General features: G+C 44.6%; 1 protein-coding gene across 1 annotated transcript; it reads right to left on the minus strand.

The window, feature by feature from the left end:
- Positions 1 to 4787: 4787 nt before the first annotated feature.
- Galr1 (galanin receptor 1) lies at positions 4788 to 23599 on the minus strand. The gene is made up of 3 exons (XM_021235282.2): positions 22766 to 23599; positions 18443 to 18508; positions 4788 to 11390 (listed from the first exon to the last, which is right to left on the minus strand). Exons 1-3 carry the CDS (start codon positions 23429 to 23431, stop codon positions 11073 to 11075), a joined length of 1050 nt encoding a protein of 349 aa, XP_021090941.1. The 5' UTR covers positions 23432 to 23599; the 3' UTR covers positions 4788 to 11072.
- Between the last annotated feature and the right edge of the window lie 1767 nt (positions 23600 to 25366).

The following is a 25366-nucleotide window of genomic DNA, read 5'->3' on the forward strand; positions in this document are numbered from 1 at the left end:
ACAATCATCCTGCTTAAAGGCTGCAAATTCATCCTTCAATTTAAGATAAGAGCTCTGACGTTTCCATGTACATTTTAAATAGCATTCTAAATTAAAGAATACATCTCACTATTTATAAATGCCTGCAGGTTGTGGTTTGATAAAGCCTAAAGGTGATTGAATAGCTGTAGGGGTTGGGTTTCCTGTTTTGTTTTATATTCTATGTAGATTCTATGTGTTGACCCAATATGCAGTGATCTTGTTAAAATCATTAGCCATTTAAGGTATTTTCTTTGTGGGCTTCAAAGAATTTCTCCATAGGCAATGCTGTCAGATGCAAATAGAGACGTTTTAGCCCTTCCCCTTTGATCTGCTTTGTGACTTAATTTTTTTCTTTCCTTATTGCAATGGCTAAGTGTTTTTACTGTATCCTTACCTTTTTCCTTAGATAGAGGGAAAAACATCCAATATTTTGTTCATGACTATGTGGAAAGCTGTAGGAGTTTATGGGATACTGTTGTTGTTTGATGTTGCCTTCCAAGTCCAGGCATTTCCTTTACTATTAATTTGCTGAGTCTGCCATCATGATTGGCTGTTGAATTTGACTATATATCTTCTATATTTATTATCATGTTTTAGTAGAGTAATGACCCAGTGGATAACTAGAATGGCATTAGATGTTGATCCAATCTTGTATCTTAGACTGAACCTTAGTCATGAAGTACAAATCTTTTTTTAATGTAGTATATATTTAAGGGATGAAAGATGTTGTCTTGATATACATACACATGGTAAAATGATGATAGAAGTTAAGCAAGTTGATATATCTGTCATTTCACAGTTTCCTTGTTTACGTGATTTTAAAAAATACTTAAAATGTACATAGTTTTGGGTATTGTCAAGTAAATATTGCTGGATATAACCCATAATATTTTATTGATTTTCATTAGAAATATTGGTCAACATTTTCACTTTCTACTTTTTTTCAACACTTTATAGTTTTTATATATGAAAAACAAACTTCATTTCAGTACTTATACAGATCTTTACAATGAGACAGATCAGGGCTTTTGAAATGTATGATAATGTAAATATGTCAGAAAATACTATGCTTTTACATACTTTTATGATATTGATCATTTCAAATTGGTCTGATTGTTCTATGTATGTGATTTTGAGAAATAGGTTAAATAAATTTGTGCTTAAGATTAAAATTCAATTTCTATTTATATTAATTATATTTTCTAAATAACATGAGGAAAGCTGATCATTTTGTGCAAAGAGATCTTCTCTCAGATTCTTTTCTGACTTATATGCTCATGCTAGAATTTAACATTCCCTTTAATATGAAAATTGCAGAAAAGAGAATTTCTATCAACTGTTTAAAATTTCATCACTAATACACATGTCATTATTATTGAATTTTATTCTGAAGCATCAGTACACTCCACTCCTAGGCAAAAAGGCCTTATTTGTAAATTAGAAACCAAAGCACTGGGTTAGAATTAAAGCACCCTTTGGTAACAGAATTTTTTTTTATATTTTATTTTCCAGTTTAAATTTAGATAAGAAACGAGGTTGCTTCAAAAGTCAGTTCCAGGTCCCTCTCCCATTCCCTCCCCTCCTCCCGTGCCCTCCCCCAAACCCCCCCCTCCGTTAACCCCTCATTCCCCCAGGGAGGGTGAGGCCCTCCATGGGGGTGTCCATAGTCTGTCTTTTATCCATCAGTATGTAGGAAATGGGCAGCTAGTCCCAGGTGTAACTCTGGGGTTATATACGTGAAAAATATCCTTATTTATTTTAAAAACTTTGGAAATAGCTAGGCTCAATGATCACACATATCCATTTCACCTTTTTTTCTTTTTTGGTTTTTCCAGACAGGGTTTCTCTGTATTGTTTTGGAGGCTGCCCTGGAACTCCCTCTGTAGACCAAGCTGGCCACGAACTCATAGAGATTTGCCTGCTTCTGCCTCCCGAGTGCTGGGATTAAAGGCATGCACCACCACTTTTATGGCACATGGCGTATGAAGTACCTCATAAAATTTAAAAGAGAACCACCATGTTATCCAACAATACCACACCTGGGTGGTTTCAATAGGAAATGTCCCCTGTAGGCTCATGTGTATGAACACCTAATCCTCAGTATCACTGTTGGGGAAGATACGGAACCTTCAGGAGGCGGGGCCTAAGTGGAAGAAGTGTGTCATTGGGGCCAGGCTCCAAAGGCTGATAGCCTGGCCCCATCCCCCCCATTCCCATTTCCTAAGTAAAGACACAGAGTAATCAGCCAGCTTCCTGCTTTCACAGTGATACCTTGTCTGCTTGTCCCCATGCCCTCCCCATCGCAAGTGACTCTAGCTCTCTGCAATCCTAACCCAAAATAAACCCTTTATTCCTTAAGTTGTGTGGTGGTTTGAACGAGAATGGCTTCCTTAGGCTCACGTGGAGGAATACCTGATCCCTAGTTGGTGGACTGTACTGCTTAGGAATAACCAGAAAATGCAGCCTTTTGGGAGGAGGTGTCTCACTAGGGTGTGGGCTTTGAGGTTTCAAAAGCCCATAGCATTCCCAGAAGGGGCTCTCTGCCTTATGCTTACATGGGCTTTCAACTATTGCTCCAGCACCATTCCTGCCTGCCTATGGATCATATGTGAGCTCAACTACTGCTCCAGGACGATGCCTGCCTTCTTAGGCCATGCTCTCCACCATAATGGTCATGGACTCACCATCTGAGGTATCTAATAAAGTCTTTCTTCTGTAAGTTGCCTCAGTAATGGCATTTTGTCAACAGAGATTGAAAAATAACTAAGACAGGTTGTTTTTGTCAGGATATTTTATCACAGGGAAAAAAACTAATTTACTGCAAAATAAAAAAATGATAAATGTTCAAGAGACAAATGTGCTTTGTGTCCTGACTGAATCTTTACACAATGTGTTCACTCATCAAAACATCACAGTGAACCTCATGAGTGTGTTCAACTGTCATCAATAAAGATATCCACATAAGACCAGCACCCTGGCACATAAATCAATCTAAAAGCAGAATCCAACATATAAAAAAGTGGAAGAGATAAGACGTCTAATGTAAAAGAAAAAAAAGTTCACTGGCAAGCAATCTATCAATTTGTATCTCTGTACATAACTAAGGTCATAATGGAAAGCAATTTTTCATAAAGTAGAAAAATAACTGTCTAAATAAAAAATGAAGGCGAGAAGGATTGGAAAATGCCCTGTTTTTTGTGGTAACTTTTAAATTAAAATATAACATCATTCCTCTCCCCTCTTTCCTTCCTACAACTCCTTTCCTGTAACCCTCACTGCACTCTCTTGAAATCATAGTCTCTTTTTCTTTCATTTGTATTGCCACATGTGTATAACCTGCTCAGTCCATTTAGTGTTACCTGAACGCATATGATTTTAGGGATGACTGCTGGTTATTTCTGCATAGCTAATTAGGGGACTCCATGGACACCTACATGCATGTGCTCAAGCACACACACACAGAGAGAGAGAGAGAGAGATACTTAAAATTAAAAATAGCTTTTAAAAGAACAAAACCAAAAGTAGCAATAAAGAAGATAAAATAATAAAGAAAAAGAGGAAAGTAAGAAAATATTTGCAAACACAGGTGTCAACTTCGAGCCATCATGACTCATTCTGTTTCACATAGAGCTTTCATTACTAAAGAATTTGACACGCTTCAACAACTTTTTATTGTGTTCTCAAACTTTAAAAAAAATTACACAATTTTCAATCTAGTTGCAGTGGGAAGTACACTCCAGTCAGGACACTTCAAAGAACAAATTTTATTTTCACTTGAAGAAAATCAGTTCAAATCACAAAGTATAGGTTCCATGCAGAAATTGAGGAGGGGGACCCCAGAAGGGTTTATTTGGCTTGAGTGCAGGAATGTGGACTCTGAATTTTTGGTGTTTTTGCTTTGTAATTTTAATGGCATTCATGCTAGAGCTGCCATTAAGAGATACATTTGATTGACAGCTCCTTAAGGAACAAAGACAACATCATCAGGCACCAGGCAACTCACACCAGTGTTTAATAGCAGCATTTAAGCAATATCATTAATAAAAGTCAATTTACAGCACACATAGATTTTTTTCTTTACTCTTCCTGCTTATTTAACCAAAAGCTTTAACTATAGAGAACCACAGGCAATATTATATTTATCTCTTGGAGATAGTAATATAGGCAAAAACATGCACATACTTAATTAACAGTGAGTTTAAAACACTGACTTCAAGAGTTCTTATGTAACAATTATGAATATTGTTTTAAACTTTGGTGTTTAGGTGGAGGGGATGGTTGAAGTGCCCTTTTGATGAATGGCTGTCATCATCTCTACAGTCCCCTTATGTTTCGGGAGCTACCTCAATGCTAGTAGCTGAATGGATAAGAAGAATCTGATCAATGCAAACAGTGGAAATTCACAGCGATTTAAATACCATGTCACTCACAGCTAAGCACTGAGCCGTACTCTTGGAATCCAGTTGTAGAGAGGGAGGAAGGATGAGCAAAGGGATCAAGACTGTGCTGGAGAAACCCACAGAAATAGTTGACATGACCAAGTGAGAGTTCACGGACCCTAGTCATAAAGCTGGGGAACCAGCATTGGACCAAGAATGTGGGTGCCAGTCAGGAGGCTCAGACAGTCTGTGGGACCTCAAACAGTGGAGCCAGTGTTTATCCCTAGTGCACAAATGGACTTTGGGAGCCCATTTCCCATGGAGGATACTCTCTCAGTCCAGATGCATGGAGGAAGGCCTAGGTTCTCCCCCAAATGAGGTGGCAGACTTTGATGATCCCCCATGGAAGGTCTCACCCTCTCTAAGGAGTGGATGGGGGGGTTAGTGATTGATATGTAAAATAAGATGGATTCTAAATTAAACAAATAAATTAAAAAATAAATAAATAAATCCCATGTCAGCTCTGATAATGGTGTGCTCCTTCCCACCACAGGCCATGATGAAGCAGTCCTGGTAATGGTGTGTTCCTTCCCATCACAGACCCAGAGCACAGAAGCCTCGAAGCTTGTGTGTCCCTGCCTGCCACTGAGCTTGCTCATGGAAGCTGCTTTCTTTTACTGCATCTGTATTCTCTAGAAGTAAAAACAAAAAAAGAGAAAAAACCTGCTTGCTTTCCAACACAGAAACACTCTCATAGCCAATGCTGGGTGGATTTCCCAATGTTGTCCAATGTTTTCCAATGTTGTTCACAGTGATTCCTTCCATACTAATTAGATAGAGCCCCTCCTAGTTCTACCTTCTTGAACCTCAGCTGTTTGTAACTGGAGTCTTTGTTTCACCAGCGACACCTAAGGTGACAAGTTCAATAACAAGATCACCCTGATTCCTCAAGGTCACCAGGTATTCCCTGGGACATAGGCATCTACAGCCCATCTTGTCTTGTGGCATGCTAGGAAGAATAAATAAGACAGGGCTATGGAAACTCATCACCAGCTACAATGTTCCTATAGAGATGGATCCTGGAAGGGCAGGGAATTCAGGGCTCTCCAGAGCATAGTGGAGTTTCCCCGGGAGACTCTGATGATGCGGGAGTTGAGATTGCTCTCATTCAGCTGGCACACCTCCACCACTGAGTTGGGGCATCTCAGAAGTAACAACACACCAGGAATAAGTTCTCAGAGGTGTGGCATGCTCAAGGCCTGGGTGTTATGCCAGTCATGTCTGGCCTGCTCTTGTGTTCTGTGACTGTGGGGAAGAACTGATGAGCCACCTTTGATCTGTTACGGAAACAGTTTGCTATTAGATCCTGCATTTCTCACACTTAGCTGTGAGAGAGAGCCGAGAAGAATCCTCAGTCCAAAGCAAGCAACGAGAATGTGAAAAGCATGGCCAAGCTCTGGCTATCCCTCCTTACTGACAGAGTCTACCCAAGTGTGGAACTATGGCTAAAGCTAAGAAAACTGTAGGGGCAAGCAACACCAGGGGCGTTTGAGAAGCAGTGAGTGCGGAAGGATAGAAAAATTCACACAGACAAGGACCAGTACATGCCTCGTGTTCGCCCTTCTCTTTCCAGAGGAATAGTTCACAGATGTCTGCGGTTGACTGGCCTGGAAGTCACCTGCTAGACAGAGTAACTGGAGGCTGCTTGACCAACCATCTCATGCCTACTGTCCTCCCATGGAGAACTCCCCTGAAGTGCAGAAACCCAGAAGCAAGCCCTGGAACCCGCCTGGGGTTTCCTGAACAGTTCAGCAAGGGTCCGTGTACTTGTAGTCCACAGATCCTGAGTAATCCCAGGGTCCTGATTCCTTGAGTTCCCTCTGAAGGTCCAGGACTGGCACTGATTCCAGTCACTAACAAAGTTCTTCCTTCTTAGAACACAATGACGGGTGGTCACATGGTCAACTGTCCCTGGAAAGGCTGGCCCCACCCTGAGACTATACTATGTGGAAGGGTTACCCACAGCCAGCCTGAATCAGGCAGTCAGGCAGTCCTTCCTCCTCTGTCACCATGTGGCTGGGAAGCTTCAATACCCAAAACAAGCTAAGCTAGAAAAGGCTTCGTGGATCCACAGGCATTTGACGCCACACAAATGAGCCAGTTTTAACAATTAGTGTCTAATCTTTTGAAGTGCGGTGCTATTGTAGACACCATCTCAAAGAAACCCACAGCGCTCAAAGCTCAGTCAACTAGGGGTTATCACACTGACTCCCATACTCCAAGATGCTAGAGAACATGCATGGTGAAGACCAGATTCAATCTAAGTCTTTTCAATACTTTGGCATCTCTGAGCATCCAAAGCTACATAGTACAGCCTGCAGTGTCCTGATGTCTGTTCTCTAGAAAAAGATCAGACTTTCCACCCAAGGTGATGTCAAAAGCCTGAGCAATAGGATGGACTCTCATGCAACCATTCAACCCACCAACCCCAGCCAGCACCGTGTGGATTCAGGAAATCTCGACAGAGTCATTTCTACTGGGCATGTAGCGGTGGGAAACTCACTCCCTTCCCCTCTCCTCACTCACTCATGTGGCCATAGTACTGTCACTGTACCCAGAACAGCACTTAAGAGTCTGGGATGCTCATGGAACCAGCAAGAGGACTGACAGGACACAGCCAGCCACCAAGGCCATCCAGGGGCAGATGTCTAGGGCTGCTAGTGTTTCTCCATGCCATCAGCACATAGACAGCATCACCTTAGACCCACAGAGCAGCTTCTGAGCCTGTAACACTGAGAAGTCAGAGGCACAACGTGTGCATAAGAGAACCACCGAACACCTCGACTACATGTTACCTGAAACACGCTAGTCTCACACAGAAGCAGCCTGCATCCACATGGGAAGCCTTTTAACCAGTTCTTTATAACCAACTTTTCCATTTAAGAGGGAAAATATTCAATTATGGTGTTAACTTAAGTCATATACAACCATTTGAAAGCCAATCAGCTTCAATGACAAGGTCCGTTGGCAACCTGCTGTGTGTGGTCCTACAATAAACAAAGTATTAACTAGACAGATTATTAACAGGGCATCAAGAAGAAACCCAACATGCCACTCTTTAGTAGGATCTGACTCACTTCCCTAGACAGCCACTTACAAATTGAAAACATGAGAAACATTTGCAACCCACACAGATGAGAGCCGGCACACTCTAGACAGCTGAGTTTCCCCATGGAATCTTCCTATTCATGCATTTCTTCAGTTTCCATGCTCTATGATATGTAAACATGTAACGAACCCTTAAAGCTAAGAGCATGATGCAGTCGCATGCCCATTGTTCTTACTATGCAAGATGGTTTTACTATAAGCATGGCAGTGCTGAAGGACTCTAGTCCAGAATGGAAGGAAGCAGGTACTTAGGCAGGTGGGCCTCTCCTAATAGAAGCATCTGACCTGGGGTATCAGTCAGCAGAGGGAAGCTATCACCGCTGGACCTCTGTGCACCTGAGAGATAGGGGAAAGCAGTGCCCCCCCCATCCTGGTTCAAAGCTGACTTGTAAGCAGCTCCAGGCACTGCATGACTCATGAAACCAGCAGTCTGCCATCTCTTTCTTCCAGCCTCTGCTGCCTGGGGGAGACAACTGTGAAAACCATAGGTAAGGATTTCTGGAGAGGTAAGAAGTTGAGACAAGAGGATAAAAGTACAAAAGATGGACAGAGGGGGACAGGAAATCGTTGTACTCCCAATGTGTAAATAGAACAATTTAGTCAAAAGCAATAATAATTTGCCTAAAATATTCAAAAAGGAGCCTCAGTCTCTGACACTGCTGAATACATATGTGGTCAGAATAGCACAGAACAAGTCTGTTACAATACCTCTCGGGAATGTTGCTGACTGTACTCCTAAGTGGGAACTAGAATAGGGTGTGTGTGTGTGTGTGTGTGTGTGTGTGTGTGTGTGTGTGTGTGTGTGTAGCAGCAAGCATTTCTGCTATTTAAATATTCCCAAGAAAGGCCCCACAGAATAATAGCACTGAAACTGAAAAGCTTGTAGAGAAAACATCAATTTTCTGTGAAACACCCTAAGAAGGAGAGCTCTTCAGCCACCCGACTTCAAAGACCCACACATTTCCTCTTCCTCCTGGCTATAGGATGCATGCTTGTTGTATCAGGCAGATGGTCATCATCCAGTGTGGTATTGAAGGGATGTAACCAGCATGCAGTGTGGGATGGAAGGGGGTCACCAGCATCCAGTGTGCCTCCAAACTGATCTTGGAAGAGCTACATTGAAAGACGTTTGGCACATTGATGGGCTCTCCCTTTATCCATCTGGATGACTGATCTGGCCCAGGTCTTGGGGACACTTTCCAGAAAACCCCACTTAGTCTCCTGTCTTTGCAGGAAGTAGCCTAAGATCCACAGGAAGCATCAATATTCAGCAAATTTGGCCTTTGTGGTTACAAGTTATCATTCTCTTGCTGTAGCTCTGACCTTTAGATGCTTCTATCTGGGGAGGGCACAGCTATAGGTGTATGAACACATGATGCCAACACTCACACCAACACACCTTATAGACAAGCTCTGCCTTAGCCACACTGCCATTAAACACTTGCATCAAAAAACGCCTCTGACCATGAGAGAACCAGGGAATCATTACAGCACAGAAAAATCTCTCTCACACACGGGTTTGACCAAGCCTCTCTGTGGACAGTGTGAATGAAGAAGGCATGCCGACATCTACAATGAGAGCTTCCGGTTCCACAATCCATGTGAGGTATCTGTTTCAAGACAAAATACTTCTGTTCCAACACTAAATAAAGTCCAAACAAATGACCAAAAAAAATCATGCAAAGAGCTTAAAATTCTCTTTAAAATATCCACCTACACCAGCAGGCATGTTCTTCCCTGGCAACCACTGAAAACTCATCATTCCCCGTGATTTTAACAGTTTTCCTTTTTCCGTCCAGAGAATGACTTAGGCCTTTGCAAATGTAAACACTGTTTACGAGGAGATAGTCATGAGAATAAATGGATGAGCTAGGAAATTTAACAAGCCAAAAACTTACATTACATTTGTATTTTAACCTAAATTACATACATCATAGGAAGTCCTGATTTGGCACAGAAACAACATCCTTTCTGGTTAAAAAAAAAAAGCAAAGCATGTTGCTTTTGTTTCCTGCCTCCTAAAATATATCAAAGCCTTGAATCTAATCATTATTCTTCTGAGATAGGACAATTTAGTATTTTCACAGCATTTTCCTACAGCAAGTATAAATAAATATTAAATTGTCATGAAAATTACATTTGTGAGTTAAATATAAATAAATATGAAATTGTCATGAAAATTACATTTGTGAGTTAAATATAAATAAATATGAAATTGTCATGAAAATTACATTTGTGAGTTAAGTGGTAAAGATTCTAACTCTAAATTAACATTACCCCGGGAATCATATTTGAGGGAAATGATTGTGGTGCCTGGGAAGCTACGAGGACAGAGATCCAAGTCCATGAAGTTTGTGGATGGACTGATGATCCACAGTGGAGACCCTGTTAACTACTACGTTGACACTGCTGTGCACCACGTCTCCTCAGACAGGGTGTGCTGGGCATCAAAGTGAAAATCATGCTGCCCTGGGACCCAAGTGATAAGACTGGCCCCAAGAAGCCTCTGCCTGATCATGTGAGCATTGTGGAACCTAAAAATGAAATCTTGCCCACCACCTCTATCTTAGAGCAGAAGGGTAGAAGCCACATGGTTCTTTACCTTCAGTCATTCTGAGTCAAATGTCTCTCTTGCTTTCTCCAAGTTGTATGGATATTACCCAGGGTCTAATTTTGTCCAGTTTTCAATCCCACAGAGGTTATGGGATGACTAGTCTCATGGGTTCTTGGGAGGCATAGCTGATGCATTTTCCAAGAGCATTCTTACAGTTACAGCACGCAGTTTTCTTTCTCAGGACTCACGCTCTGGTGCTTGTGCCAGATTGGAAGTCCCCAGCAGAATCCTGGACATTGCTTAGTTTGCCCTACACTTCCCTGTTCACAGGATTGTTTCAAAGTAGAGCTGCTGCTGATCTCCTGAGGTGAACTTGGTGGTCCTCATGTTCCCAGACAGACCTCTGGCTACCCATAAAAGCTGACTTTGAAAAGCCACCCCTCTTCCACACAGAAGATGTGCCTGACTATGAAGGTTCAATGGAATAAAATCCACTATTCTGCATCACAATTGCATTTGAAAACATACGGCCTAGAATATTACCTCTCCTCTCAAAACTAAAGGAAAAAAGTTTTTCCCTAAATTAGCTGACTTTAAAATGTAGATTTCAAATACTCTTCATTGTTTTTACAGAACTGGCTTTATTCCACAGAGATCTGAACACATCTGTAGAATGCTACTAGCCTCTCACTTCTTGAGAGACATGAACTATATAACAGAACTTTCTTTTCTTTCAGAAATATAATTATAAAATGAAACAAAGCTAGAAAATAATCTTCAGTGGACCCAGGGGTTTCTAAACGATCAAGTACTTTAACAGCTGTGGAATGTAGTTAGGATGGTATGAATTGCCACAAGGAGAACAAGCTGCCATGTTTCACGAGAGTTCCCTGTACTCTCTTCGTTCTAACCCACATGGGAGCTGGGAGGCCCCCCCACCCCACCAACCTTCACACGTGGGTGCAGTTGGTGGATGGTGGGGTGTCTATTCGGCTCTTGATTTCTTTAGTATCACCGGGGAGCGACTTTTTGTGGATGTGACACTTGAACACTTGCTTGTATGCCTTCCGGAAGTTTTCTGAGAGAAAGGCATATATGATGGGGTTCACAGAGGAGTTGCTGTATGCCAGGCAGTGAGCAGTGATCCTGAAGAAGAAGGAAGCTTGAGTCAGCGGAAAGGCTCCAAACTCAGCCCAGAGGTGGACGACATGATGGGGCAGCCAGGATATGCCAAAAACCACAACCACCACCAGGATGGTTTGTGCGGTCTGGAAGAGAGGAGTAATGGCAGAGGGTTGGCGAGGAGACAGGAACTGTGTGAGCACACCAATACATCAGAAGAACATAGCACTGTAAAACACACCCCAATAGCATCCCTAAGAACTTCAATGGGATCAAACAAAAGTGTTAAATTTGACCTCCCATAACACCTCTGTTCTTCGTCTTAAGACCCAGCTGTGGCCTTATATGGTCCTGACTCCTAAGCATGTATTCAGTGCTTGTGGGGCTGGAAGAGGATCAAGATTAAGGACTGTCAGTCACACTAGCAGAACTCTTCCAGCAGCGGTGAGATCCAGATCAGGAGGATCCAGAGCTCTGAACAAATGTGACCTATATACAAGATCCTGACTCATGAGAACAAACAGCAACAGAACCGCAAGCTTCATCCAGTGTGCACACACCAAGATCCGTGGAGAGCCTGGAGCTCAGACAAGCACTGACTGGAATAACAAGTGGGGGGCATTGGTATCTCCTCATTACTTGTCTCATTACTGAAGACAAGATAGAGACTGGGGGGCTAACATTCTCACAGAGTCATTCTAAGTGCAGCCTGTAGACCAACAGGTCCTATTGCTTGCTCCCTTAACATTGACCTTCCTCTAGTTGCTCCTAATTCAAAATCACTCAGAAATTTGGGGGAGGGTTTCCATGTGCTCTCAACCCAGGGAACACATACTGACTGGGCTATGTACTGTGTGCACAGGCAAGGCCTCCCAACTGGCCACCGACCTAGAAAGCAAGGGAAACCTCAGAAGACCTTTTATAAAGGACACTTCTGACAGGGATGTAGTACATGTCAGGACTTCCTCTACTGCTTCTTATGAAAGGGGATCCTATTGTTCTAGAATGTAAAGTCTGAAATATAGGACATGGTGCCAACACATCCAGGACTGAGTCTTGGCAGCAAGGTAAGATAACAGTAGAAGTTCATCGCTGAGGAAGGTTGAGAACCAACAGGTAATAAATGACCAGACTTCTGGTGGAGAAGGTAGAGGCAGGGAAGCTGAATTTCAGGTCAGGAGTAACAAACACTATGGGGCATGGGGACAGGAGAGGCATCATGGATTTTGCAAGACTTACTGGCTAGACAGCAGGTCTGTTCATCATCTTTCAAAGATGACAAAACCTCATGACTTGATTTCCTCATTAATGAAGGAAATTAACCAACAAAATGAGTCCCAGATTGTGCCTGGACCATGTGAGCACTAAACCAGCTCAGCTATTAAAAACCCACAGGCAGGTGTTACAAAGTGAAAGCTTACCTATTAAGCCCACTTAAGACCTGGGCCACAGAGCAAACGTAATTAGCTCACACATATTAAGGAAGTGTTTGCTATCAATCCATTTGCCCATTAGTGTGTGAGAACTGCCATTCTCTTGTGATTTCATCAAACAATCTAGAAACGATTATGCCCACACTACAGGATAACATAGCCTCCTCCATCTAAGATGACCAGGCTGTCTCTCTACAAAAGTACCTCCCTGTCAATATTCCATGTCATTGCTTCTTTTAGGAAAAGGTACTAAGTACAAAGCTAAGAGCAGGTCTACACCTTGGCAGCCTTCAGATGAGATTCATATCTTATCAAGATCTGAAATGCAAATGGCTGTGTGCCCTGAGTATGCAATATTTTTCATGGCAGTTGTTTCTCTGAGCATTTGTGGTTCGTCCAAATGTGAACTCTAAATGTTTGTAATCCCTTTACTTTTCTCAGAACCATGCATATGAGCCAGTTTCTTTTTTGTGGTCAACTAGCAGCTTTGAATGCAAGTGCCTCATAACTTATGATACAAATATTAGGAAAATTTATAGATGCATAATTATAAGAACTATCATCTACCTACGAGGGCCTCTATGAGAGCTTACTAGAATGCTTCTGAGTACACAACAGCCCAGTTGGGAAATTCAGAGATGCTATTCTCTCCTGCATGTCTCCTTAAGCTCCAAAGTTCACCTGAGTAAATGTTCTTAGCTTCCTCATGTCTGTGTCCTCCACACAAACTCTGGCCTTGGCCCTAGTCTATGAGTTCACTCTACTTCAGCCACAGGAGTATGAAAAGCCAGATATTCCCAAGAATTAATCGCCTTCTTCTTTTCCTCCTTCTCCTTCTTTTTTTTAATCTTTCGACAAATGCTGATGGAACTGAAAAAAGCAGAATTTAGCAGTAAAAACTCTGCCCTGATTAGAAACTGTCCTTCTTGATGGATGATTCCTTGAGTCTATAACTCAGAAAGCAATATGCCAAGAATACATCAGCTCAAAGTTAAAGATCTCATCCGAATACTGAATCTGTTCTAATTCCAGCCTCAGAACTGTAGTAGATCAGTATGCCCATCGTTAACCCAGAGTATTCTGTGCCCTGTCACTATGACTGAACAGTTATTAGATAGTTACCTTGGAATCTGTCTCTGTGTACAAAGCTCGGGAGCTTTAGTGAATCCCCAATGAACTGCATAAAAGCCACAATAAAACTGGGGTTATCTCGTGGACCTTAAGTGAAAGCAATTAAAGAGGTTTCTCTTGATACTGACAGTTCTCATGGCAGAAGCATTTCTACTCATAGACAAAGCAAGAGAAGCTACCTCTGATGTGTATGTCCCTCTGAATATCAGATATAGCATGGAATCCCCTGTACGAGAAGTGCTAGGCTGTAACAGAGACACTGCTCTACATGAGAAAGGAAGTTTTTAATCTTCATGTCTAACATTGTGTCCCTGTTTCTTACAAAACCGTTTCTCCTTACCGGAGATGGCATGGTGCTCAGCATATTCATTACTGACACCATTCATGCATGTGGAGAGCAGAATGCTGACTACCATGGACAGAGAAGCAGTATACACACTTGAGTTTGGCCCTTTATTAGCGTGGTTTACACTGGACCCATCTAAAAAAGAATTGGGAGTTGGAGAGATGGCTCAGTGGTTAAGAGCACCGACTTCTCTTCCAGAGGACCCAGGTTCAATTCCCAGCATCCATATGTCATCTTAAAACTGTCTGTAACTCCAAGATCTGAGCCTCATACACAGACATACATGCAAGCAAAACACCAATGTACATAAAATACGAATAAATAAATTATTTTTAAAAAGCTGGGCAGTGGTGTGCACACCTTTAATCCCAGCACTCAGGAAGCAGAGGAAAGTGGATCTCTGTGAGTTCTGGGCCAGCCTGGTCTACAGAGCGAGTTCCAGGACAGGCTCCAAAGCTAGACAGAGAAAGTCCTGTCTTGAAAAACAAAACAAAAATAATTAGTCTCCCTTGAGCAGTGAGTTGCTCTCTTCAAGCAATCCAAGACATCCTCCTTTTCTTCAAATAATCTCATTCACAATGTGTCTAACAGAACTCGGCTAGGAAGCAAAGAACGAACACAAGGTGAATACATGAAAAGCCCCATGCAAGTTGTGTGAACAACAGCCAGAAAGCTCACTGCACAAGTCAGGAAACAGGAAACAGTAACAAAATGCATCTGTTGAAAGAGCCTAGAAGTTCATGAGATATCAGCTGACCTTTGACCAGGTTTCTCTCAGATGCACCTACACAATGTGCCACCTAGCCCATCCCACCATCCACCCTGCACCCACCCAGTGTGCCGCCTAGCCTATCCCACCATCCTCCCTGCAGTACCTAAGGTTCCTGTCTCAGGCCAGTAAGCCTCAAGCCAGCAGCATCTCTTTCTGCCAGCAATGCTTCAGCAAAATCCTTAATAGGTCATTAGGCTTTTAATTATTTCTGGGGGGCTGGAGAGATGACTCAGTGGTTAAGAGCACTGGCTGCTCTTCCAGAGGACCTATGATCAATTCTAGTGCCCATATGGCAGTTCACAACTCTCAGTCCAGTCTCAGGAGAGCCAAAACCCTCTTCCGGCCTCCAAAAGCACTGCGCACATATGCTGCACAGATATACATACACACGGGGCCAAATACCTGTACATGATACATAAACTAAAACGTCAATTGTTTCTGAAAAGAAATCCGACCTTCTTCCTGCATTTTCCACCATGTGTGACTAGCTGTACAACATGTCCATCACAAAGGGCTGAACTTGCCCTTCGTACCCATGATGGATCTCACACAGAAAGCTCTGTCTGGTGATGTGAATGTGTATATCCCCCCAGACTCACGGGGTGAAAACTGATGACCAAGATGACAGTATCTAGAGGTCAGGCCATTGGGAGAGGATGAGGAAGAGCCCTCCAGAGTGGGATCTTTATCCTTATAAAAGAGCCCAGAGAGCTACCCAGTCCATCCAGCATGTGTGGATGCAGAGAGAACGCTGGGGCCACACTACACCCTGCTCTTCCAGCCTCCAGAATTGTAGGAAATAGATTTCTACTGTTTAGAAGCTACACATTGTGGAATAGTTTTGTTCTTGTCACATTAACAAATGGGTTCAACACGTGGACAGAAAACTGCTTAGCCACTGAGAAGACCCAGAAATAAATGATGTAAGAATGAGAAAATTATTAAAATCTACCCTCCACTGACCCGTTCTCTGTTGGACCCTATTTCCCATCAATCCCTTGATGTGGTTTGGATATGTGATGTCCTCTAACCAAGACTCACAGGATTGAAACTTTGGTACCCATCTGAGGCTAGGCCTTGAGGTAGGGTCTAACTGTAAGAAGTCAATCACAGGGGGTGGACCTTGAGGTTTCTCAGCCCAGCCCCACTTCCTGTCCCTCTCTGATTTCTAATGATGATGCAATGTGATCAGTCACCTGATGCTTCTGCCACCATGCCTTCTCTAACATGTTCAACTATTCCCTCTTGAACACTCAAACAGTCCTTCCTCCCTTAAATAGCCTCTGTGTGGGTATTTGATGACAGTAACAAGGTAAGTAACACACAGCCATTGACCATTGAGATGTGTATTGCATCAGTCTCCATCAGAGTACCAAGTCATCCCTTACATAGTAAGCACTGAGCATGTGTCCTGATGACCTGTGCCGAGATCCAGAAAAGGGTCCCTGGAGGCCATCTGTGATGGGATGCCAAGGTCTGGGATGCTTTCTGCCAGAAAGGCTCTTTTCCATTCAGTCTGCCTTAAGACTCCTCTGTCTTCCTCTCCCCATCCCCTTGCTTCTCTCTTGCCCTCTCTTTTCTTCCCCCTCCCTGGCATCTCTTTCCTACCCCTTTCTTATACACACACGCCTCACCATCATGTGTATTTGTCCTATGCAAACAAAAAGGCAATTAAATCTATCAGACGAGATCCGACATCTGTTCAGCAGCCATGAAAGGGGTAGAGTCTGAGAAGGGAGGAGAAACATCTCCCTTTACAATGCTCAAGCTTTCTTCCTCATACAGTGGGAATGAGCAAAAGGAAAATTATGTAAATAGGCATTCATTTTACATGCACACAAGCTTACAAAATGGTCGTTATGATCTTCATTATAAAATAAGAGAGGTTTTCCTCATCTTCTCTTACAAAATGGTCGTTATGATCTTCATTATAAAATAAGAGAGGTTTTCCTCATCTTCTCTTACATTGTTCCTTCTAGGACCTTTACAGTTTCTCACCAACATCTCTTCAAAGACAAAGATGAGATTCAGCAAACGTTTTTGAAGGAGAGCAGCTGCATCCTCTCAATCAGAATAAACTGGTTTTCATTTTGTAGCAATGGGAATTAAACCTCAGGCTTCATACATGTCAGGGTAGGTTCTACCAGGAAATTGCATCCCAGGCCTTTTCCATTCATTTTGTATCTTTAGAAAATTGTGTCTTGATAAGTGCCTAGGATTGGCTTTGAACTCCAGATTTGCTATCCTCCTGCCTCAGCTCCCCAAGTAGCTGAGATTTGATTTTACCACCTGGCTTAAATCTTTTGAATTAATACTAAATATGTAGCATAATGATGGATACCTTCTTCACTACTGAATCCCAATTAGCCCCTACTTCTCGTGTGTGTGTGTGTGTGTGTGTGTGTGTGTGTGCACGCAGTCACAGTTGTGAGCATGTGCTTGTGGAAGCTAGAGGACAACAAACATCAGGTATCTTTCCTCATGAACAATCTACCATGTTTTTTTTTTCCTTAGGCAGGGTCCCTCACTGGCCTGTAGCTTACTGACGAGGCTGGGCTGCTGGCCAGCAAGCCCTGAATATCTGCCTGTCTCTGCCTCGCCAGTTCCAGGATTACAAGGGTACACCACCAAGTTCCAACTGCTCTTTTCTCTTCTTTTTCTTTTTTTAGATTTATTTATGTATGTGAGTGTTCTATCTGCATGTGTGACTTTATGCCACAAGAGGGCATCAGATTCCAGTACGGGTGGTTGTGAGCCACCATGTGGTTGCTGGAAATTGAACTCAGGACCTCTACAAGAGCAGCCACTGATCTTAACTGCTAAGCCATCTCTCCAGCCCTCTTCTTAAAAAAAAAAACATGGATTCTGGAGACCAAACTCATATTCTCCTGCTTGCATACCAAGCATGCTATTGACTGAGCTATCTCTCCAACTCCCTGCAGGATGTTACTCTCCAAACACTCATCCTACTAAACGTCTTTGGACATCCATGCTTTTCTCATGATGCTTGGCTCCCAAAGGAAGCCAATTCTTTTTAGAAACCAGAGGTCGGCTTGTTCCTGCACAGCACTGCACACTATAAAGAGCCATCCAAGGAGAAATTACACCAAGTCCTTAATTGTTCTTAAGGACTCGTTTTCTTAGAGGTGAGAAGTTGTACTGGAAGGGAAACTAAGAGATTAAGAGAATGTGAAAATGGCGTTAAAATACAGAGTTGGCAGCAGAGGAGGGTAGCACAGAATTCAGGGCTGTCACAGAACTCATACTTCATCAATTGTTATAAAGAAAGACCCACAAGCTTAGAACTAAACCCACCTAATAACTGCTGGGAGCTAGGGAAGGGCCAGGGACAGAAGTCTAAGACAGTCATCAATTCTTAGGCAGCTTTTTCCCAGCCCACCCTCATCCACTCCTCCAAAAGGGTATGGCTGTGATTGGATGTGAAGATAATTTAAAACAAAAAGGAAGCTGAGCTCTCCAAAACTGACAGCCACGGCATCTGTTTGTGAATGTTACCTTCTTCTTGGATGCTTCCGACTTTTTTGACATGTTCTTCAACTTTTTATGCAGATGGTTAAGGACCTGCAAAATGGAGACAGATGGGATGGATTTACCTCATGCTTTGCTTACACAACGTCTCTTCTTTAGTGTCAACCACTGAACATTCTGCTGTGTTCACACTATTGTTTACAAAACAATGAAAATAGAAATGCATCTTAGATCAAAACAGCCCTGAATCAAAGCCGATAGATACGTTCAGAGGCATCCCTGGAAGACAGACCTTACCCAGACATGAGAGAGCCACAGAAAATGCTAACATGCTCAGAGTTTCTTGGGGGAAAGAACCTCCCCTGGGGTGGAGGTGGGGCTTGCTCCTGCAATCCACTGCTCTACCTGCCTTGGCTCTTTCTGCCCAAGAATCCACATGCCTAAAAGCAGCAGGTCCTACTATACTTAGGCCACAATGACAGCTCAGAGGCCCACTGAAAACTAGAGGCCCAGGCTGTGGGAGTTCATGATCCAGAGGAGGAAACCAAGGGAACAAGGAAGAGACTATAACCTGACAGTTACTGCGTGTGACTCCCCAGTCCTGCGCCAGTTTCGATGCTTGCTATGAACCCCGCCTATCTCAAATCTCTTTGAGCAAAGTGCCAGCCAGCAATGCTGCTTTCTCATGTAGTTCAAACACTGTGTGGTCTTATATTTTGGGTTATGAACCATCTCTCCAGCCCAGCTATGTGGTCTTTAGACACACACACACACACACACACACACACACACACACACACACACACACACACTGCTTTTAGGAATCCGGCATCAATCATTGGTGATTGCAGGTTTTACCCTTACCATACCTGTCAGGGAGGTAAGGTAGCTTTAATACACGAGAAGCCACTATGTTCTCTTGCCGCCACTGTCATATTTGGGAGAAATTATATGAATGTTGTTGTTGCTATTATATATGGGAATTTACAATCTGAACTTGCTCCACAGCATGTAACCTGAAGAGCTGGTCCAAGGCTTATTTTCTCTATTCTGTTGGAGAACCAGGAATAAATGGCAAAAAGCTTGAAATGGGCTGCAGATTTCTGGAGAGGCTCTCAGGACGTGGATGCATGTTCCAGCCACTTGGATGTTTCCCTCCGACACCGCAGCATGAAAATAATTTCATCGAATTGGCCTCGCTGCCAAAGCCTTCTCCACTCTGCTAGAGACAGCACCATCAGTCACGTCCTAATCGAGAATCCTCAGGATTCATTTACCAGCCTTCCCTACCCTAGCAGCCAGAGCAGACAACCAAGGTGCCTTCTCCCGGTGTGAGTCTCTGCCTTCAGATTCCCTGCACTACTGAGACACTTCTCACTGCTGATAACAAGCCAGTGTCTATCAGTCACACGAACCTTTGCTTGCTATGGGAGCAAGTGGACAACTCGCTGGTGCATTGACAGTGAAGTAGCTCTGTTCTGCAGACTTCTCAGTCACTGAGAAGTTTTCAATAGCAGCCATGGGAAAAGCCTGTAAGAGGGAGGTGAGCGCTGGAGACAGGACCCTGCCGATGGAGTCAGGACTGGCCAGCTAGCTGACAACAGCTGCCATGATTGTAAATTCCCATGCATAACAGCAACAACAACATTCACAGCATCTCTCCCAAACATGACAGCAGCGAGAGAAGAAAGTGGTTCTAGGCAGCTATTCTAGCTGGAAACATCTTTTGCATAGATGTTAATATTCGCAGACTTATTAAAATTAAAACAGATATGCTAAGTGCAAAACCTGTAAGATGGTCAGACATCACCAGTGATGCTGAATCCCTAGAGGAAGTTTTCTAAAGACCCCCAGATCACAGTACTGTGGGTTACAAGGGAAAGGGTACAGGAGATGCCAAAAGAGTTCACTGGAGGGCATGAGTATGGGTGACCTGCTTCTTGATGTTAACTGGGTTTACACAGTCATGTCAACTAAGCTGGGGCCCAGTTCAGGAATTCCGCAGCACCTAAGAATATTGATTTTGCTGATCAGTTCACAGAGATTATTCTAAATGCGTTCTTCTTAGCTCTGCTTCCCTCCCACAGATCAGGCTATGAGCACACAGTGGCACATTGAGACATATCTTAAGATCCTGCCATCAAGGAAGAGATTGTAGTTGGGACCCCTTATGATTTCATCACTCGAGACTGCGCACAGTGGGCATGCCCTCACTTTAGACCTAGGAGGGCTCTAAGCAGAATGCATGCTGAGGGCAGAGAGTGGCAGGCAAGAGCCCCACGGTGCAAAGAGAAGTTGTCTTGAAGAACAGAGGCTGCTCCAGCTCACTGTGCTCTCCAGGGTCTTTGAGGTGCAAAGAGCTGTCTCACTAAACATGGCTGAGAGATCATCTCTGGAATGCAACTCATTCATTGATTTTTAGAAAGAAAAATCTATAATACATAGTAATCTCAAGTGCTGTTTTGGCCATATGTGGTTCCTCACATTGGCCATCAGCCCAGCTCCTTGAACACACAGCCAGTTCAGAACCTGACACTCAAGTTCTAGAGTCATTAACTAGATGACACACACTTAGTGGCTGACAGAAAACAGCAACTCCGGATCACTTATCTCCAGCTATCTAGGCCCTGGGATAAATGTGCAAGTATTAACATTGGCTCAAAGTTGTTTGCATCTAGACGACTTTGTGAGAAGCCAACTATTTCTGGATGTAAAATAATCAAATGTTTATCTACTCATTAATTATTAGACTTTGTCTTCTGTGGAACTTTTGGAGACTCTTTATTTACAGACTGTTTAGTCCTAAAAGTTTACTTTTCATTTCCACAAAGATGGAGATGATTTTCCCCCTAGGGACTTTGAGGAGAAATGTTTCCTTTTCAAAGTAGCAGTTAAGAATTTAAAAGACCAATATTTTAAGTACGGTTCTAGTTCCTAGCCCCTGTCCTCCAGGGACCAATTAACTGTCACCTCCTGAAACCCCTCCCTTTACCAGACTCACCATCTGGTCAGTTGCTACATCCCTCTGAAAGTCCCCTTTCTTGTTAATAAAATGGAGATGGCCGTTCCCACCCAGAGGTTCACAGACCAAGCCCATGCCCCACAACTCACTGGGCAAAGCAACCTTTGCCTTGCATTTGAAAAGACCAAGGGAATAAACTGGATACTTCCAGACAGCTAGGCTGTAGAAGCATCTTTGGAGCCAGTGTACTCATTCAGGTAATACAACCATTCAAAAGACACATAGGTGTAGGGAGGATAGCTTCTTTTAAATGCATTTTGGGAGGGGTGACTTATAGTGGGATGTAAGAAACCATTGCTTTTCTACACAGGAGGTTGTTTATGGTCCTACTGTCACAGATCAAAAGATCGGGAGTCAATGAAGGATAAAGTTGCATGGAAACTTTAGAATTTGCCCTGCAGGGATTTTTCCCTCCTGCTTGGTTCTCATAGTACCCTGAAAGGAGATATGGCACTGAGGTTAGCCCAAGAACCTCATCAAGTGGCCACTAAAAATACACTGTGGGTGATTAATGGAGCATCAAGTGGTGATTAAGAAGTCTAAGGCTTTTGATTAATGTAAATGCCCATTGCTCTGTAATTCCTTAGGAGTTGTGAGCCACAGGTCCTTCCCAAATCGTGAAGACAAGATAAATAATCACATAGGTTCCCTAGCTGTGTGTTCTTGCTGTCCCTCTCCAGAACGAGCTCACCACCTGAATCCCTAACACTGTCCACACAACCTTGCCCAGGAAAGCACCTGTCCTTCCACCCATGGTTCCCTAGGGACTTCAGTCAAGTATCTGTGCAGGAGTAGGGCCTCCCACTTGGATTTTAGAAGCTAAACTAAAATCCAAAGCCCTGGCCTGCTGAGCAGAGGCTCACAGAGCTTAGACTCCGAAAACCTACTGAGGTACAGGAGCTAACTTGCTGTGTGCAGACCTGCTCCAGGGGCTACACCAGCAGGTCTCAGCAAAGAGCTAGCAGGGGCAATTAGAGCCCTTGCTGGCTCTTAGAGAGAACACAGGCTCTCTCCAGCTCTCTCTGTCCCGTTGTGTATTAGTTTGTTGGGATCTACGGATCTTGTTTAAAAGCTGCTGAAACCGAGGAGGCTGTATAGCCTTTTGAGCAGCAGATCCGAGACACACAACTCTTTCCTGCTCTGTGAGGCCACCTCTCCAGACAGGAACTGCAAACTCTCCCCAGCACCTCTCAAACCCTAAGTTAACTTTCTTGTGTCACAAATCATGACAGAGCAAGCTGAGACAAAGTGGAATGGAGAGGTAGAAAGGACAGAGGAGCAGGGTGCTAGAGATGGGGCTTGGTCAGGAGATAGTGCTCCCCACTCACCTTGGCATAGCAAAAGCAGATGAGCAGTAAGGGCAGGAGGTAGCCAAAGACGAAAGTGCACACCACATAAGCCTTCTTGTGGAGCTGGTTGGGCCAAAGCTCCCAGCAGAAGGTTTGATTGCTGTCCCGATGGTAGAGGCGCTGGTGGTAGGCCACTGGCGAGGCCATGGCGATGGACAGCGCCCAGATGAAGCCCACGCCCAGCAGCGCGTTGCGGGACACCCTGAGGGAGGAGGAGCGCCGCGAGTGCACGATGGCCACGTAGCGGTCCACAGACATCGCTGCCAAGGTGAAAATGCTCACGAGCATGGACACGGTGAAGAAGTAGTGTATGAACTTGCAGATGAAGGCGCCCAGCACCCAGGTGGGCAGTGCGTACACGGTGGCCTGGAAGGGAATGCAAAAGAGCAGGTAGGCCAGGTCTGCGATGCTCAGGTTGAGGATGAACAGGTTGGTGGTGCTGCGCGGCTTGCCGGGTTTGCTGCGCGCCAGCACAGTGATCACCAAACTGTTCCCCAGCACGCCCATCGCGAATATCAGGCCAAACACCACCAGCGTGATGAAGTTCTCCACGCCGATGCCAAACAGCAGCCTGGACTCCGCGGCGGCGGAAGGCTCTGGATCACTCCCGTTCCCCTCGCTGAGGTTCAAGGTAGCCAGTTCCATCACTTACTGGCACACCCCTTGGGTGTCTATGCAACTGAGAGAGCTGGGAAGGAGTGCCAGGCAGGGAAGGCGGGCTCTAGGGATAGCCGAGGATCTCTGGGTGCCCCAGCACAGTGCAGCGAGAGCGGGTATCTCCAGCCAGAACCTCCAGCAACCAGAAAGAGAGCAAGGGACAGCGACCCGGGCCGCGCCTGGGCGAACTGTCCTCTGTTCCCGGCCTGGCTACAGAGGGGGCGGTGCTGCAAGTACCGACTTGAACCTTCCCATGCGGGGGCGGCGGGCTCCACAACACAAGAGGTACGGTCGTCTGGGCGACTCGGATTGCGAGCTGGGCGGGTAGGACTCGTCCACGCGATCCGCAGGTGGAGAATCTTTTGAGCCTTACCGGTTCTAATCCCTTTCTGGCCGTGTCCCCTCGCTCCCGTGGTGCTTGGGGTCGCACCTGTTGCTCTGAGCCTCTTCTTCCAACTGAGCTCTCAGGGCTCTGTGGCACACACCTTGGATAGTGGAGAGAGTCGCGAGCTTCCCACACTAAGAGCCACCTCCCTGCTGTGCTGGCTCTGAGGCTCCCTACTGCCTTCTCCCAAGTCCTCTGCAGGGCAAACCTCTCTCTGGGGTTTCCAATGGCGGCAGAGTTTCTGCTGCGCTGGAGGGACAATAAGGACGCAACTACTTCCCCTCTGTGCCTCTCGAGTCCCTCCTGAAAAAATCACAGTTTGTTTTCTGAGCCTGGGCGCCCTCACCCAAATGGGTGGCAGTCCACGTCCTTGTTGGAGCGCTGCTCTCAGTGCAGTCCTCCTGGTCCTTTCAAGGCGACTTTGCACCGGCAGCCAAGCTGAGTGAGCTCCTGTGCGTTACTGGTTGAAGCAACAACAGGCTGCGCAGCCCTTCTGTCAACTGGTACCTTTGGTCTTTCCCGCTCCCTGCAAAAGCAGAAATAAACCCCACAAAAATCAAAGGTTGGTTCTGCTACCGGAGGTTCTGTGACATTCGCTACCTCATTCCCTCCCTCATCTAGTCACAAGCTGGGGAGGGAAGAGGCAGCAATGAATGGAGCCTCGCAGGCATGAGTTTTCATTAGGAGCGTGTTCTGCGCACACTCTACACTTCAGAGATCAGTCATTTCCACCAAACGTTACTCATCTCAGTGACACGAATGAACGGAAGCCTTGACAAGTGGTGTGTTTGTAAAGCGGTGTGGGACGTCCACCGCCGCTGAAACCAGGGCAAACCAACTAGAAATAACTGCATATCTGGTAGTACAAACACCGAAAGAAAAACCTGTCCTTGCACGTACTCCGTGTAGGTAGGCGGTAACTACATCGCTTTCAAATATACCAGTGTCCTCCAACGTGTGAGTGACCACACTGCTGGACACAAGGCCCGAGGAAGCGTAAACACAGAATGGCCGGGCAGGATCCCGGAGAAGCTCTGTGCCCAGGACATTGGTTCCTAGCACAGTCCAGCACTTCAGGGAAATGTGCCCAATGGTGAGGCAGGAGAGGCTGTACCTTGGGGAATCTGGGGACAATTCGACCTCATTTCTCCCCATCACCAGCTCTCTTGGGACATTTTTGCCATGCAGTGCATACCTGGTAACTCTTTTCTCTTCTTCTTAATGCAGAGAGCTCCCTTACAAAAAGATGTTGTTTTCATTTTATGGAGGGCAGACTTGTCAGCTGTTATTAGCACGCATCTAAGCATCCTAAGGACATCAGTTGCCTTGCCTTTCTCCCCAGCTCTGTGGCCTGCAGCTCAGAGTTCTGTTCCTAGTTCTGCTATGAAGGTCATATGTAATATGACTTGGGAAAGTGGCTTATCCTTGGGATTTCTATTTTGATTTGTTCTGGTGTGTGTGTGTGTGTGTGTGTGTGTGTGTGTGTGTGTGTTTTCTGGGAGGTAATTGAACCCAGGGCCTCAGGCATGTTGGAAAAC

The sequence above is a fragment of the Mesocricetus auratus genome, unplaced genomic scaffold (assembly GCF_017639785.1).
Source record: "Mesocricetus auratus isolate SY011 unplaced genomic scaffold, BCM_Maur_2.0 Super-Scaffold_100015, whole genome shotgun sequence".
NCBI lineage: Eukaryota > Metazoa > Chordata > Mammalia > Rodentia > Cricetidae > Mesocricetus > Mesocricetus auratus.

Bases quoted from the DNA above. Each gene is read 5' to 3' on its own strand.
- Galr1 (XM_021235282.2), bottom strand. From the start codon at position 23,431: ATGGAACTGGCTACCTTGAACCTCAGCGAGGGGAACGGGAGTGATCCA. The intron at 18,509-22,765 runs GTGAGTGGGGAG...TCCATTTTGCAG, and splicing joins TCTGCTTTTGCTATGCCAAG to GTCCTTAACCATCTGCATAA. The intron at 11,391-18,442 runs GTAACATTCACA...CCTCTCTTCCAG, and splicing joins CGGAAGCATCCAAGAAGAAG to ACCGCACAAACCATCCTGGT.